General features: G+C 33.5%; 1 protein-coding gene across 10 annotated transcripts in view; it reads right to left on the bottom strand.

Annotated features, from left to right (window-relative positions):
* micu1 (mitochondrial calcium uptake 1) overlaps nt 1–12,422 on the bottom strand; it is a 110,538-nt gene that overhangs the window by 32,577 nt on the left and 65,539 nt on the right. For 4 of the 10 annotated variants that reach the window (XM_048205820.1, XM_048205822.1, XM_048205821.1 and 1 more), the window contains exon 6: nt 12,000–12,011. The exons of the other annotated variants lie outside the window; for them this stretch is intronic. In XM_048205820.1, the coding sequence (XP_048061777.1) occupies nt 12,000–12,011 (12 nt within the window). The remainder of the gene's footprint in view (nt 1–11,999; nt 12,012–12,422) is intronic. 10 annotated transcript variants of the gene reach the window in all.

Raw genomic sequence — 12,422 nt, 5'->3', positions numbered from 1 at the left:
GAAGTGTTGTCAAACAAAACAGATGCTAGCTAGACCTAGTCTAGTCATGAACGCGCATTTAAAATCATTCTTGTCGGTTATTGGCTGGAGCATGTTTATTATGATTCGTGGTCCAGGCTGCACCAGTTTGTTTTTATTGCCATTTTCGGAGCTTGTGGCGACTACAGAGACCGCGTTTTTTTACAGTGTGTTCAGGGGACAGGCAGCTAGTGGATAGTGAGGAGATGTTTGCTGTATGTGACAAAAAATTTTTTGGCCTAAAAACGTGTGACATCACTTAGAGCACCTTTAATAAGATGATTCAGTATGAAATGCTGCAGTTTAGATACAAACCCCACAATGTTCATTTCTATCAACAATAAATCAGAATCCTTGCCAAACTAGAATGACATCATCTTTTTCTTGGTAATACATCCCACTTCCCAAAAGTTATGGCCTGTTCTGCAGCCCATCAATAACATGACAGCAGCCAGCAGGAACGGCCAGTACAATCAACAACAAAGCCATTCAACAACCTCCTGAAGGTTAACTTTTTTTTTTTTTTTTTTTTTTAAATCACTCAGTTCACTCTTTACAAAAAAGCTACAAAATAGAGGATTTTCACAGCAATGCCACAGAAGAACCATTTTTGAGAACCTTTCAATAGTTCTCAAAAAGAAACATTGATTGTCTTTGTGTTAAGAACATTTTAATAATCTGACGAACCCTTTTCCACTATTGTGAAATGAAAAGGATCCATGGATTTTAAAAGTTCTCGATGGAACCATAGATGCCAACAAATAACCTTTATTTTTAAGAGTGTGGTCAATTAAAAAGTACTTCCTATTTAGCAAAAAACAACAAAAAACAACAAAAAAAACCATGCATGTTAGTTAAGATCAAAAGTGCCACACAAAATGCTTGCCAGATTCATTCATTCCAGATGCCAAAAAAAAAAAAAAAAACTAATACATTATGTCCAATTAATTAAAAATACACAGTTAATTTAGAAGGCTAATCATTTCGATCCATCATTCCAGACTTGGGATGTAAAAACCACTGTGGTGAGAACAGAAAAATGAAAAGAATAGAAATGTAATTAATTCGAGTCTGTCTATAGCAGTGGTTTTCAACCTGTGGGCCGCGGTCAACCAGGGGTCCTCCAGGGGATTTATTTTAAAATATTAATATAATTAATTAAATTATTAATATGTTACATTCAAAAAATCTAAATGAATGAAAAATACATCTAAAATGAGGCACTACCTCTCTCATATGTATTCTGTGATTGTTTCGGATCAGCCCAGGCCGTTTCTCATTGTGCTGGAGTGAAATACAGTTCTCAACAGTGGCTCAAAACGCAAACTGTCTCAGTTGGAAAAAGAAAACCAGTGTCGTCGCTAATAAGGTTTTGATGGATGGCGATTGTAATGAAGGTAAAGACGACTACAGTGTGACGAATCATGTGAAAATCTAAATTAAATGTAGAATAAAGTGTACACGTATTTACACTTCTCCAATATTGTTCATTGAAGGCACCTGCTGAACATAAAGGTCAAAATAAGGTCACCTACAGGACATCAGACTGGTTTCCAAGGTGGCAGCCCAATCAGCTTCTCACACATAGCAGGCTCCACCCCCTCCCAGCCATGCATCATGTTCACCATACCCACAATTGTTTCAGGGACTGTCCAAAATAACATGACCTCTGACCCAAAGTTAGTCAACTCATGCTGTGTGCTTGGTGTTCATGCAGTTACAGGCCCAGCGAACAGAGAATAGAGGAAGGGAGCATGTGTTCTTGGATCCAGGGCAAACTGTGGTGTCACAGAGTGCAGGCAGGGGGCACTACATAACGCCAGGTCTACCCCATCCCACTAGCAGCCTGTCCTGTAGCCAGTCAGTCGCAGGCATTCAGCGCAGGGCATGCACAGAGATCTAAAGCACAGGCACAGGTCTCCGCTTCATCAGAGAGACAGAGAGAGGAGAGAGAGACAGAGAGAGAGAGAGGGAGAGAGGAGGAGGAAATTTCGTCTTTTTGAGTTGCCAGAGATCAGATACTGGTCACACTTCATTACAAAATCAAAAGTAAAAGAATTCACACATAAAACTTTTTATACAAAAAAAAAGCCCTTTTTTTTCTTTTTTTACACATTGTGACATTATGAGAATAAAGCACAATTTACACCTAAATGCAACCGGGCATCAAAGTAATGCTTTACTGTTTTATAGAGAGAGAAAAAAAAAAAAAAAAAAAAAAAAAAAATATATATATATATATATATATATATATATATATATATATATATATATATATATATATATATATATATATATATATATATATATCATATGTATAAAAGATGTATATTATTCTAAATTATATATATATTAAGTCAGCAAAAAACTCTCTCTCTTTAGCTCTTTAGCATGAGACAAAAAGACGTCTTCCTCTAGGGGGCGCATACTGATTGAGTAAAATCCTCATTTTTCAGGTTGTCTCTCAATTACAAAAATAAATACTTGAGGATATCCTCCTCCACTGCAGTCTCTATAAAAAAATATTTTTTAAAAATCCTCGTTCAATAATCACAAATGATTGTGATAGTTGTTCTTGGAGCGCAAAGAAAAGTAACAGGTACTACTGTGTAATAAGGCTGTCTATGTGATTTAACAGCAGCAATAAAAATTGAATACTGAGACAATTCAATTAGACAATGAACTGACACTATACAGACAAATGAGAATATTGATCATTTAAAAATCATTTCAGACTCATTTAGAAATCATTTAGTTTTTCAGGACATAATTTGTATACTGGTACTGTAGTATCAAGTCAATATGTACAATAAATACAGTCAAACCAAAATTTATTCAGACACCTTGAACATTTCATTCATTATTATAGTTTATTCACTATAGTTTAAAAAAATGGTAATAAAATGAGACAAGATCTCATTGTTAAACTGTGTCAGAAAAAAATAATCTTAATTATGTCAGATAACACTTAAGCAAAACATGGTCAGGTCAAAGTGTCTGAATAAATTTTGGTCCCAAATTTATCATCAATTTTACTGGTAGTCCACTCTATGAAGAATTTTTGGGTGTAATATGTCGCAGTTTACTTTATTTTGCTATCCCACTTACATAAATGAACTATAGTGTCCTGCACCCACTAGTAAAAAAATATAAAAAATGATTTTTGGTTTGACTGTAAATGAATACTAGTCTGTCTATAGTCCAGCCTCAAGATCCAACTCCATTCAAAACCCGAGTGCTTTTGCCACAGACTGAATATAAAGTTAAGTCAGCTGCCCAACAACAACAATACTGATGTGTGCCTATAAAAAAAAAAAAAAAAAAAAATCTCCAGAAAGATTGGCTAGCAAGACTTGTAGGATAGTTAATAAACTGTAAAATAAATAAATAAATAAATAAAATATCATTATAGTCTAATGCATGCACATGTGAATGCTCTATGTTTTAAGACCCTTTTTCTGTCATTTTTGTACTACACAATAATATATGCATTTTGTAATAATAAGTTTTGCTACACATATTATTAGTAATATAGTTTAAGGTAACACTTTATTTATAATTCAACCTAACTTAAATATTACAGTGTAACCTTATTTCATTTATTTTATTCAATTTTATAATACAATCTACTCAAAATTAGTTTCATAGATTATATTGTTCATAAAGAAATTCATAATTTACTTAACATTTTTTGTTCTCGTTTTATTTCTTCTAATACTTGTAAATAGTTTTGGCTGTTTAATAATAATCTGAAAAACTTTTTTTTTATTTACTCTATTGCTTTCAATTGTCTTTGTTCTTTACAATTCTATTAGCTGTTTATGTGACTTTTTAAATTTTTATTTCAAGCAATATTTGTTTAAATGTTCAAATATTTAAAGGCTCCCTGCAAGTTTCATTTAATTGTTAATATTTAATGTTTATAATCAAGGCGTGTGTTTATTATTTTTTGCTGTGGTATCCAAATTTCACTGTAAATTGTGAAATTGACTGGTATTGTTATTGAGTACTAAAATTATGTTGTCGTGACAAAAACCCTATACTTGACAAATTAACAACAATGGCAAAATTAAGGCAAACAAGAAGGCACCAATGGGTGAATAAGGCCCTACTCGTACATACTTGCATGACATCTAAAGATCCACCAACAGACCTCAGTCAGGGTGGACAGAACCTGGAATTTTACCATTCACAACGGCATGCACTCTATAAAGGTCCAAGATCATGTCATTTTCAAAAATCAAATTGTTTTATTTATGGAGTTTATAGAGTTTTTGTCTACTGAACTTGAAAATTGTTTCTCAAGCTGAACAGCTGCCATGCTGGTAGATAAAAGTACAATCCATTGAACTAACCCTCTCATCAGAAATTAAAAATGGTATTATCCTGACTAAGGTCTATGGCTCACTGGTCTGATCCCCAGTGCTGCATTATTCATTCACATGAGCATTTGCACATGCATGCACATAACACGCACTCTTGCTTTCTCTGTACGGCACACAAAGGAGAGTCTCTACGCTCAATAATTCAGCAGGGATAGACGGCAGCTGGCCTCCCTCAATGCTATTCCATAACAGACCCTACTGCACATGTGCACACGCTAGACCTTGAGTGTGTGTGTGTGTGTGTGTGTGGGGGTGGTATAAAGTGTGTGGGCGTCAGCAGAATGGAGTGGCAGAATGTTCTAGATCAATTCAGATTAATTCAAAGTCCTCAGCACTGCCTTGATGTCCCGGGCAGGTCCTGTTCAAACTGGGGTGTGACTCATAGTGAGTGTGTCTGTGTGCATATTTGTGTCTTCCTGTCTAGGTGGGTCTGAACATGCTCTATGTGTTCTAAACATTGTGCAAAGGTCACCACCGCCCACTTTCCAATAACGTAAAGTCTTAAAGGTGAGGCATGTCATTTATCAATGTTAAAATAGCAGTTTAAAATGCAGAGACTGTAAGTAAGCCGATGACTTCTTGTGTAAACACTGTGGCTGTTTCAAACTGTTTGCTGAAGCGGTTTGACATGCCAACCAATGGGCCGGGACTACCTGCTTGATCAAACAATGGCAGAGGAGGGGAGTGATTGGGAGAGTTGTCTGGAAACAGTCATTAGTAGTGTATGCTAAAGCAAGCGTACTATTACTCATGCTTGAGGTTAGAGATTTGAATAAATCCCTAACTCTAGGTATCAAACTTTGGTGCATAAGTGTTTGTGCTACAGACTTGAAAGATATCTCTAATTGTGTGGCTTAATGGGGAGAAGTGAGCTAATACTTTTTTTAAGCAATCTTCTATATGGTTTTCATATGGAAGCTTGTTTCCGCCACTAAATAAAAAAATTAATAATTAATAAAAAAATCCATTCTGACTTTATATCACACAATTCTGACTTTATATCACACAATTCTGACTTTATAACTCGCAATTCTAACTTTATATCATGTAATTCTGACTTTATAACTCGCAATTCTGGCTTTATAACTCGCAATTCTGACTTTATATCACGCAATTCTGACTTTATAACTCGCAATTCTAACTTTATATCATGTAATTCTGACTTTATATCATGTAATTCTGACTTTATAACTCGCAATTCTGGCTTTATAACTCACAATTCTGACTTTATATCACGTAATTCTGACTTTATAACTCGCAATTCTGGCTTTATAACTCACAATTCTGACTTTATATCACGTAATTCTGACTTTATAATCACACAATTCTGACTTTATAACTCGCAATTCTGACTTTATATCACACAATTCTGACTTTATATCACACAATTCTGACTTTATATCACACAATTCTGACTTTATAACTCGCAATTCTAACTTTATATCATGTAATTCTGACTTTATAACTCGCAATTCTGGCTTTATAACTCGCAATCCTGACTTTATATCACGTAATTCTGACTTTATAACTCGCAATTCTAACTTTATATCATGTAATTCTGACTTTATAACTCGCAATTCTGGCTTTATAACTCGCAATTCTGACTTTATATCACGTAATTCTGACTTTATAACTCGCAATTCTAACTTTATATCATGTAATTCTGACTTTATATCATGTAATTCTGACTTTATAACTCGCAATTCTGGCTTTATAACTCACAATTCTGACTTTATATCACGTAATTCTGACTTTATAACTCGCAATTCTGACTTTATAACTCGCAATTCTGACTTTATAACTCGCAATTCTGGCTTTATAACTCGCAATTCTGACTTTATATCACGTAATTCTGACTTTATAACTCGCAATTCTGACTTTATAACTCGCAATTCTGGCTTTATAACTCGCAATTCTGACTTTATATCACGTAATTCTGACTTTATAACTCGCAATTCTGACTTTATAACTCGCAATTCTGACTTTATAACTCGCAATTCTGGCTTTATAACTCGCAATTCTGACTTTATATCACGTAATTCTGACTTTATAACTCGCAAATTCTGACTTTATAACTCGCAATTCTGACTTTATAACTCGCAATTCTGACTTTATAACTCGCAATTCTGACTTTATATCACGTAATTCTGACTTTATAACTCGCAATTCTGACTTTATATCATGTAATTCTGACTTTATATCATGTAATTCTGACTTTATAACTCGCAATTCTGGCTTTATAACTCACAATTCTGACTTTATATCACGTAATTCTGACTTTATAACTCGCAATTCTGACTTTATAACTCGCAATTCTGACTTTATAACTCGCAATTCTGGCTTTATAACTCGCAATTCTGACTTTATATCACGTAATTCTGACTTTATAACTCGCAATTCTGACTTTATAACTCGCAATTCTGGCTTTATAACTCGCAATTCTGACTTTATATCACGTAATTCTGACTTTATAACTCGCAATTCTGACTTTATAACTCGCAATTCTGACTTTATAACTCGCAATTCTGGCTTTATAACTCGCAATTCTGACTTTATATCACGTAATTCTGACTTTATAACTCGCAATTCTGACTTTATAACTCGCAATTCTGACTTTATAACTCGCAATTCTGGCTTTATAACTCGCAATTCTGACTTTATATCATGTAATTCTAACTTTATATCATGTAATTCTGACTTTATATCATGTAATTCTGACTTTATAACTCGCAATTCTGGCTTTATAACTCACAATTCTGACTTTATAACTCGCAATTCTGACTTTATAACTCGCAATTCTGGCTTTATAACTCGCAATTCTGACTTTATATCACGTAATTCTGACTTTATAACTCGCAATTCTGACTTTATAACTCGCAATTCTGACTTTATATCATGTAATTCTGACTTTATAACTCGCAATTCTGGCTTTATAACTCGCAATTCTGACTTTATATCACGTAATTCTGACTTTATCACTCGCAATTCTGACTTTATAACTCGCAATTCTGACTTTATAACTCGCAATTCTGACTTTATAACTCGCAATTCTGACTTTATATCATGTAATTCTGACTTTATAACTCGCAATTCTGGCTTTATAACTCGCAATTCTGACTTTATATCACGTAATTCTGACTTTATCACTCGCAATTCTGACTTTATAACTCGCAATTCTGACTTTATAACTCGCAATTCTGGCTTTATAACTCGCAATTCTGACTTTATATCATGTAATTCTAACTTTATATCATGTAATTCTGACTTTATATCATGTAATTCTGACTTTATAACTCGCAATTCTGGCTTTATAACTCGCAATTCTGACTTTATATCACGTAATTCTGACTTTATAACTCGCAATTCTGACTTTATAACTCGCAATTCTGACTTTATAACTCGCAATTCTGGCTTTATAACTCGCAATTCTGACTTTATATCACGTAATTCTGACTTTATATCACGTAATTCTGACTTTATATCACGTAATTCTGACTTTATATCACACAATTCTGACTTTATATCACTCAATTCTGACTTTATAACTCGCAATTCTAACTTTACATCACGTAATTCTGACTTTACAACTCTCAATTCTGACTTTACAACTCGTAATTTTGACATTATAACTCGCAATTCTAACTTTATATCATGTAATTCTGACTTTCTAACTCGCAATTCTGACTTTATATCATGTAATTCTGACTTTATATCATGTAATTCTGACTTTATAACTCGCAATTCTGGCTTTATAACTCGCAATTCTGACTTTATATCACGTAATTCTGACTTTATAACTCGCAATTCTGACTTTATAACTCGCAATTCTGACTTTATAACTCGCAATTCTGGCTTTATAACTCGCAATTCTGACTTTATATCATGTAATTCTAACTTTATATCATGTAATTCTGACTTTATATCATGTAATTCTGACTTTATAACTCGCAATTCTGGCTTTATAACTCGCAATTCTGACTTTATATCACGTAATTCTGACTTTATAACTCGCAATTCTGACTTTATAACTCGCAATTCTGACTTTATAACTCGCAATTCTGGCTTTATAACTCGCAATTCTGACTTTATATCACGTAATTCTGACTTTATAACTCGCAATTCTGACTTTATAACTCGCAATTCTGACTTTATATCATGTAATTCTGACTTTATAACTCACAATTCTGACTTTATATCACGTAATTCTGACTTTATATCACGTAATTCTGACTTTATATCACGTAATTCTGACTTTATATCACGCAATTCTGACTTTATATCACTCAATTCTGACTTTATAACTCGCAATTCTAACTTTACATCACGTAATTCTGACTTTACAACTCTCAATTCTGACTTTACAACTCGTAATTTTGACATTATAACTCGCAATTCTAACTTTATATCATGTAATTCTGACTTTCTAACTCGCAATTCTGACTTTATATCATGTAATTCTGACTTTATATCATGTAATTCTGACTTTATAACTCGCAATTCTGACTTTATAACTCGCAATTCTGACTTTATATCACGTAATTCTGACTTTATAACTCGCAATTCTGACTTTATAACTCGCAATTCTGGCTTTATAACTCGCAATTCTGACTTTATATCATGTAATTCTAACTTTATATCATGTAATTCTGACTTTATATCATGTAATTCTGACTTTATAACTCGCAATTCTGGCTTTATAACTCACAATTCTGACTTTATATCACGCAATTCTGACTTTATAACTCGCAATTCTGACTTTATAACTTGCAATTTTGACTTTATAACTCGCAATTCTGGCTTTATAACTCGCAATTCTGACTTTATATCACGTAATTCTGACTTTATATCACGTAATTCTGACTTTATATCACGTAATTCTGACTTTATATCACGCAATTCTGACTTTATATCACTCAATTCTGACTTTATAACTCGCAATTCTAACTTTACATCACGTAATTCTGACTTTACAACTCTCAATTCTGACTTTACAACTCGTAATTTTGACATTATAACTCGCAATTCTAACTTTATATCATGTAATTCTGACTTTCTAACTCGCAATTCTGACTTTATATCATGTAATTCTGACTTTATATCATGTAATTCTGACTTTATAACTCGCAATTCTAACTTTATATCATGTAATTCTGACTTTATATCATGTAATTCTGACTTTATAACTCGCAATTCTAACTTTATATCATGTAATTCTGACTTTATATCATGTAATTCTGACTTTATAACTCGCAATTCTGACTTTATATCATGTAATTCTGACTTTATAACTCACAATTCTGACTTTATATCACGTAATTCTGACTTTATATCACGTAATTCTGACTTTATATCACGTAATTCTGACTTTATATCACGCAATTCTGACTTTATATCACGCAATTCTGACTTTAGATCACTCAATTCTGACTTTATAACTCGCAATTCTAACTTTACATCACGTAATTCTGACTTTACAACTCTCAATTCTGACTTTACAACTCGTAATTTTGACATTATAACTCGCAATTCTAACTTTATATCATGTAATTCTGACTTTCTAACTCACAATTCTGGCTTTATAACTCGTAATTCTAACTTTATATCACGTAATTCTGACTTTATAACTCACAATTCTGACTTTCAATCACACAATTCTGGCTTTCTAACTCGCAATTCTGGCTTTATAACTCGCAATTCTGACTTTATATCATGTAATTCTGACTTTATATCACACAATTCTGACTTTCTAACTCTCAATTCTGACTCGCAATTCTAACTTTATATCACGTAATTCTGACTTTATAACTCGCAATTCTGACTTTATATCACAGAATTCTGACTTTATAACTCGCAATTCTGACTTTATATCATGTAATTCTGACTTTACAACTCGTAATTTTGACTTTATATCACGTAATTCTGACTTTATAACTCGCAATTCTGATTTTATATCACTTAATTCTGACTTTATATCACAATTCTGACTTGACAACTTGCAATTCTGACTTTACAACTCGTAATTTTGACTTTATAACTCGCGATTCTAACTTTATATCACGTAATTCTGACTTTATAACTCACAATTCTGACTTTATATCACACAATTCTGGCTTTATAATTCGCAATTCTGACTTTATATCACGTAATTCTGACTTTATATCACACAATTCTGACTTTCTAAATCTCAATTTTGACTTTACAACTCGTAATTTTGACTTTATAACTCGCAATTCTAACTTTATATCACGTAATTCTGACTTTACAACTCGTAATTCTGACTTTATAACTCGCAATTCTGGCTTTATAACTCACAATTCTGACTTTATAACTCGCAACTGTGAGATATAAACACAATTGCGAGAGGGAAAAAAAAAGAATTCTGAGATAAAAAGTCACAATTACTTTTTTATTTTTATGGCGGAAACAAACTTCCATATTTTCATCTGGCTGATGATAAACTGGCATAAAAATCCCATAGACTTACATTGAAGGAGGGACCTGAGCCATATCTAGAGATACGAATGCTATTAAGGGCTTTTTTTGATTTAGTCTAGTAATCGACCACCTAGCAACCACCCAGAACACCCTAGAAACTACCAATATGGAAACATCCTGTCCACTTACAGATTCTTTAGATAATTTAGTTATTTTTTCAAATCAGTTTGGTGCCACAAGCACCACAGAAATGACACAGCTGCAAGCATTTGCGAGCATGGCAGATATCTACTCTGACCAAGACCTTGTATTTATAGCTAGCTACAGTAAAAAAAAACTAAAAAAAAAAAAAAACATAATCTAAAAGAAGTATGCATAGTTTTATATTTCAAAAACATGCCACTATCTACTAAAGAAAAAAAAGTCAACTTTTAAAAAACATGTTTAAACAGTTATATATATATTTCAAATAAATAAAAATGAGCACCAAATCAGCATATATAGACTGATTTCTGAAGCATCATGTGACTCTGAAGACTTGAGTGATGATGCTGAAAATTCAGCTTTGCCGTAACACGGATAAATTGCATTTTAAAATATATTCAAATAGAAAAGTTATTTTAAATCTTAATAACATTTCACAACATTACTGTTTTTACTGTATGTTTGATCAAAAAAAGGCAGCCTTGATGTAAAAGAGAACACCCCTGATGCTACAAATATCATCTGGCTATAGATATCTGATCCAGAGTGATATTCGCTCCAGTAGCACAATTACTATTTAGCCTCTCAAATCTGCTCTCCTGGAAAATGCACTGTCAATAACTTCACTCCTACTTTGCTGTAGTCATACTATTCAAATCTCTCTTTTCTGCTGAGCTAAAGCTCTTCTGCTCATCTGGCCCGGCTGGCCGAGTTTTATTACACATCCAGTGATTTTTAATGAAATGTAGAGGCTTTTAATGCATTGTTTGGCCAGAGCTCCACATCTGGGAACTTGTGTGGATTTCCTCTCTGACAACTCAAGGAGAAGAAGGAGAGCGAGAGAGAGCGAGAGAGAGAGATTAGGAGGTCTAGTGAAATTTTCAGTAGACCCGCTACAGAGGCTAAATCACGCATACACGCACACGCAGTCCCATGCAGCTTGGCACAACCCCATACCTGCCAGAAGTCCTGCAGAGAGGGAGGGGCGCACAGAAAGGGGAGGGGGATGGAGAAGTAAAAAGATGGCAGAAAAGAGAATGATGGGGTTTATTGGTTAGATGGACACAGGAAGAGCCGGAAGAACACAAATTAATAACAGTCACTACAAACGCAACAAAACTGTCATATCCTTAAAAAAAAAAAAAGTAGGACATCTTGATGCCTGAAGGAACAATGATTTCATGTGTTAAAAGAGATTGAACACAGATATACAGTTATATGTTCATACAGATAAATACATATCAGTGTTGGGGAGTATTTAGCTACAAGTAGTGATGCTACTCTGGAGTGCTTTTCCCAAAAGCATCATACGCCAAATATGGTCGCAAGTTCCGGTGAATAACGACGGAACTTGCGATGATGGTTGGCTTTGGGAAATGC

The sequence above is a fragment of the Megalobrama amblycephala genome, linkage group LG10, assembly GCF_018812025.1.
Source record: "Megalobrama amblycephala isolate DHTTF-2021 linkage group LG10, ASM1881202v1, whole genome shotgun sequence".
Lineage (NCBI taxonomy): Eukaryota > Metazoa > Chordata > Actinopteri > Cypriniformes > Xenocyprididae > Megalobrama > Megalobrama amblycephala.
Note: the sequence above shows the minus strand (reverse complement) of the source record. Positions and strands in the feature narration are given on the sequence as shown.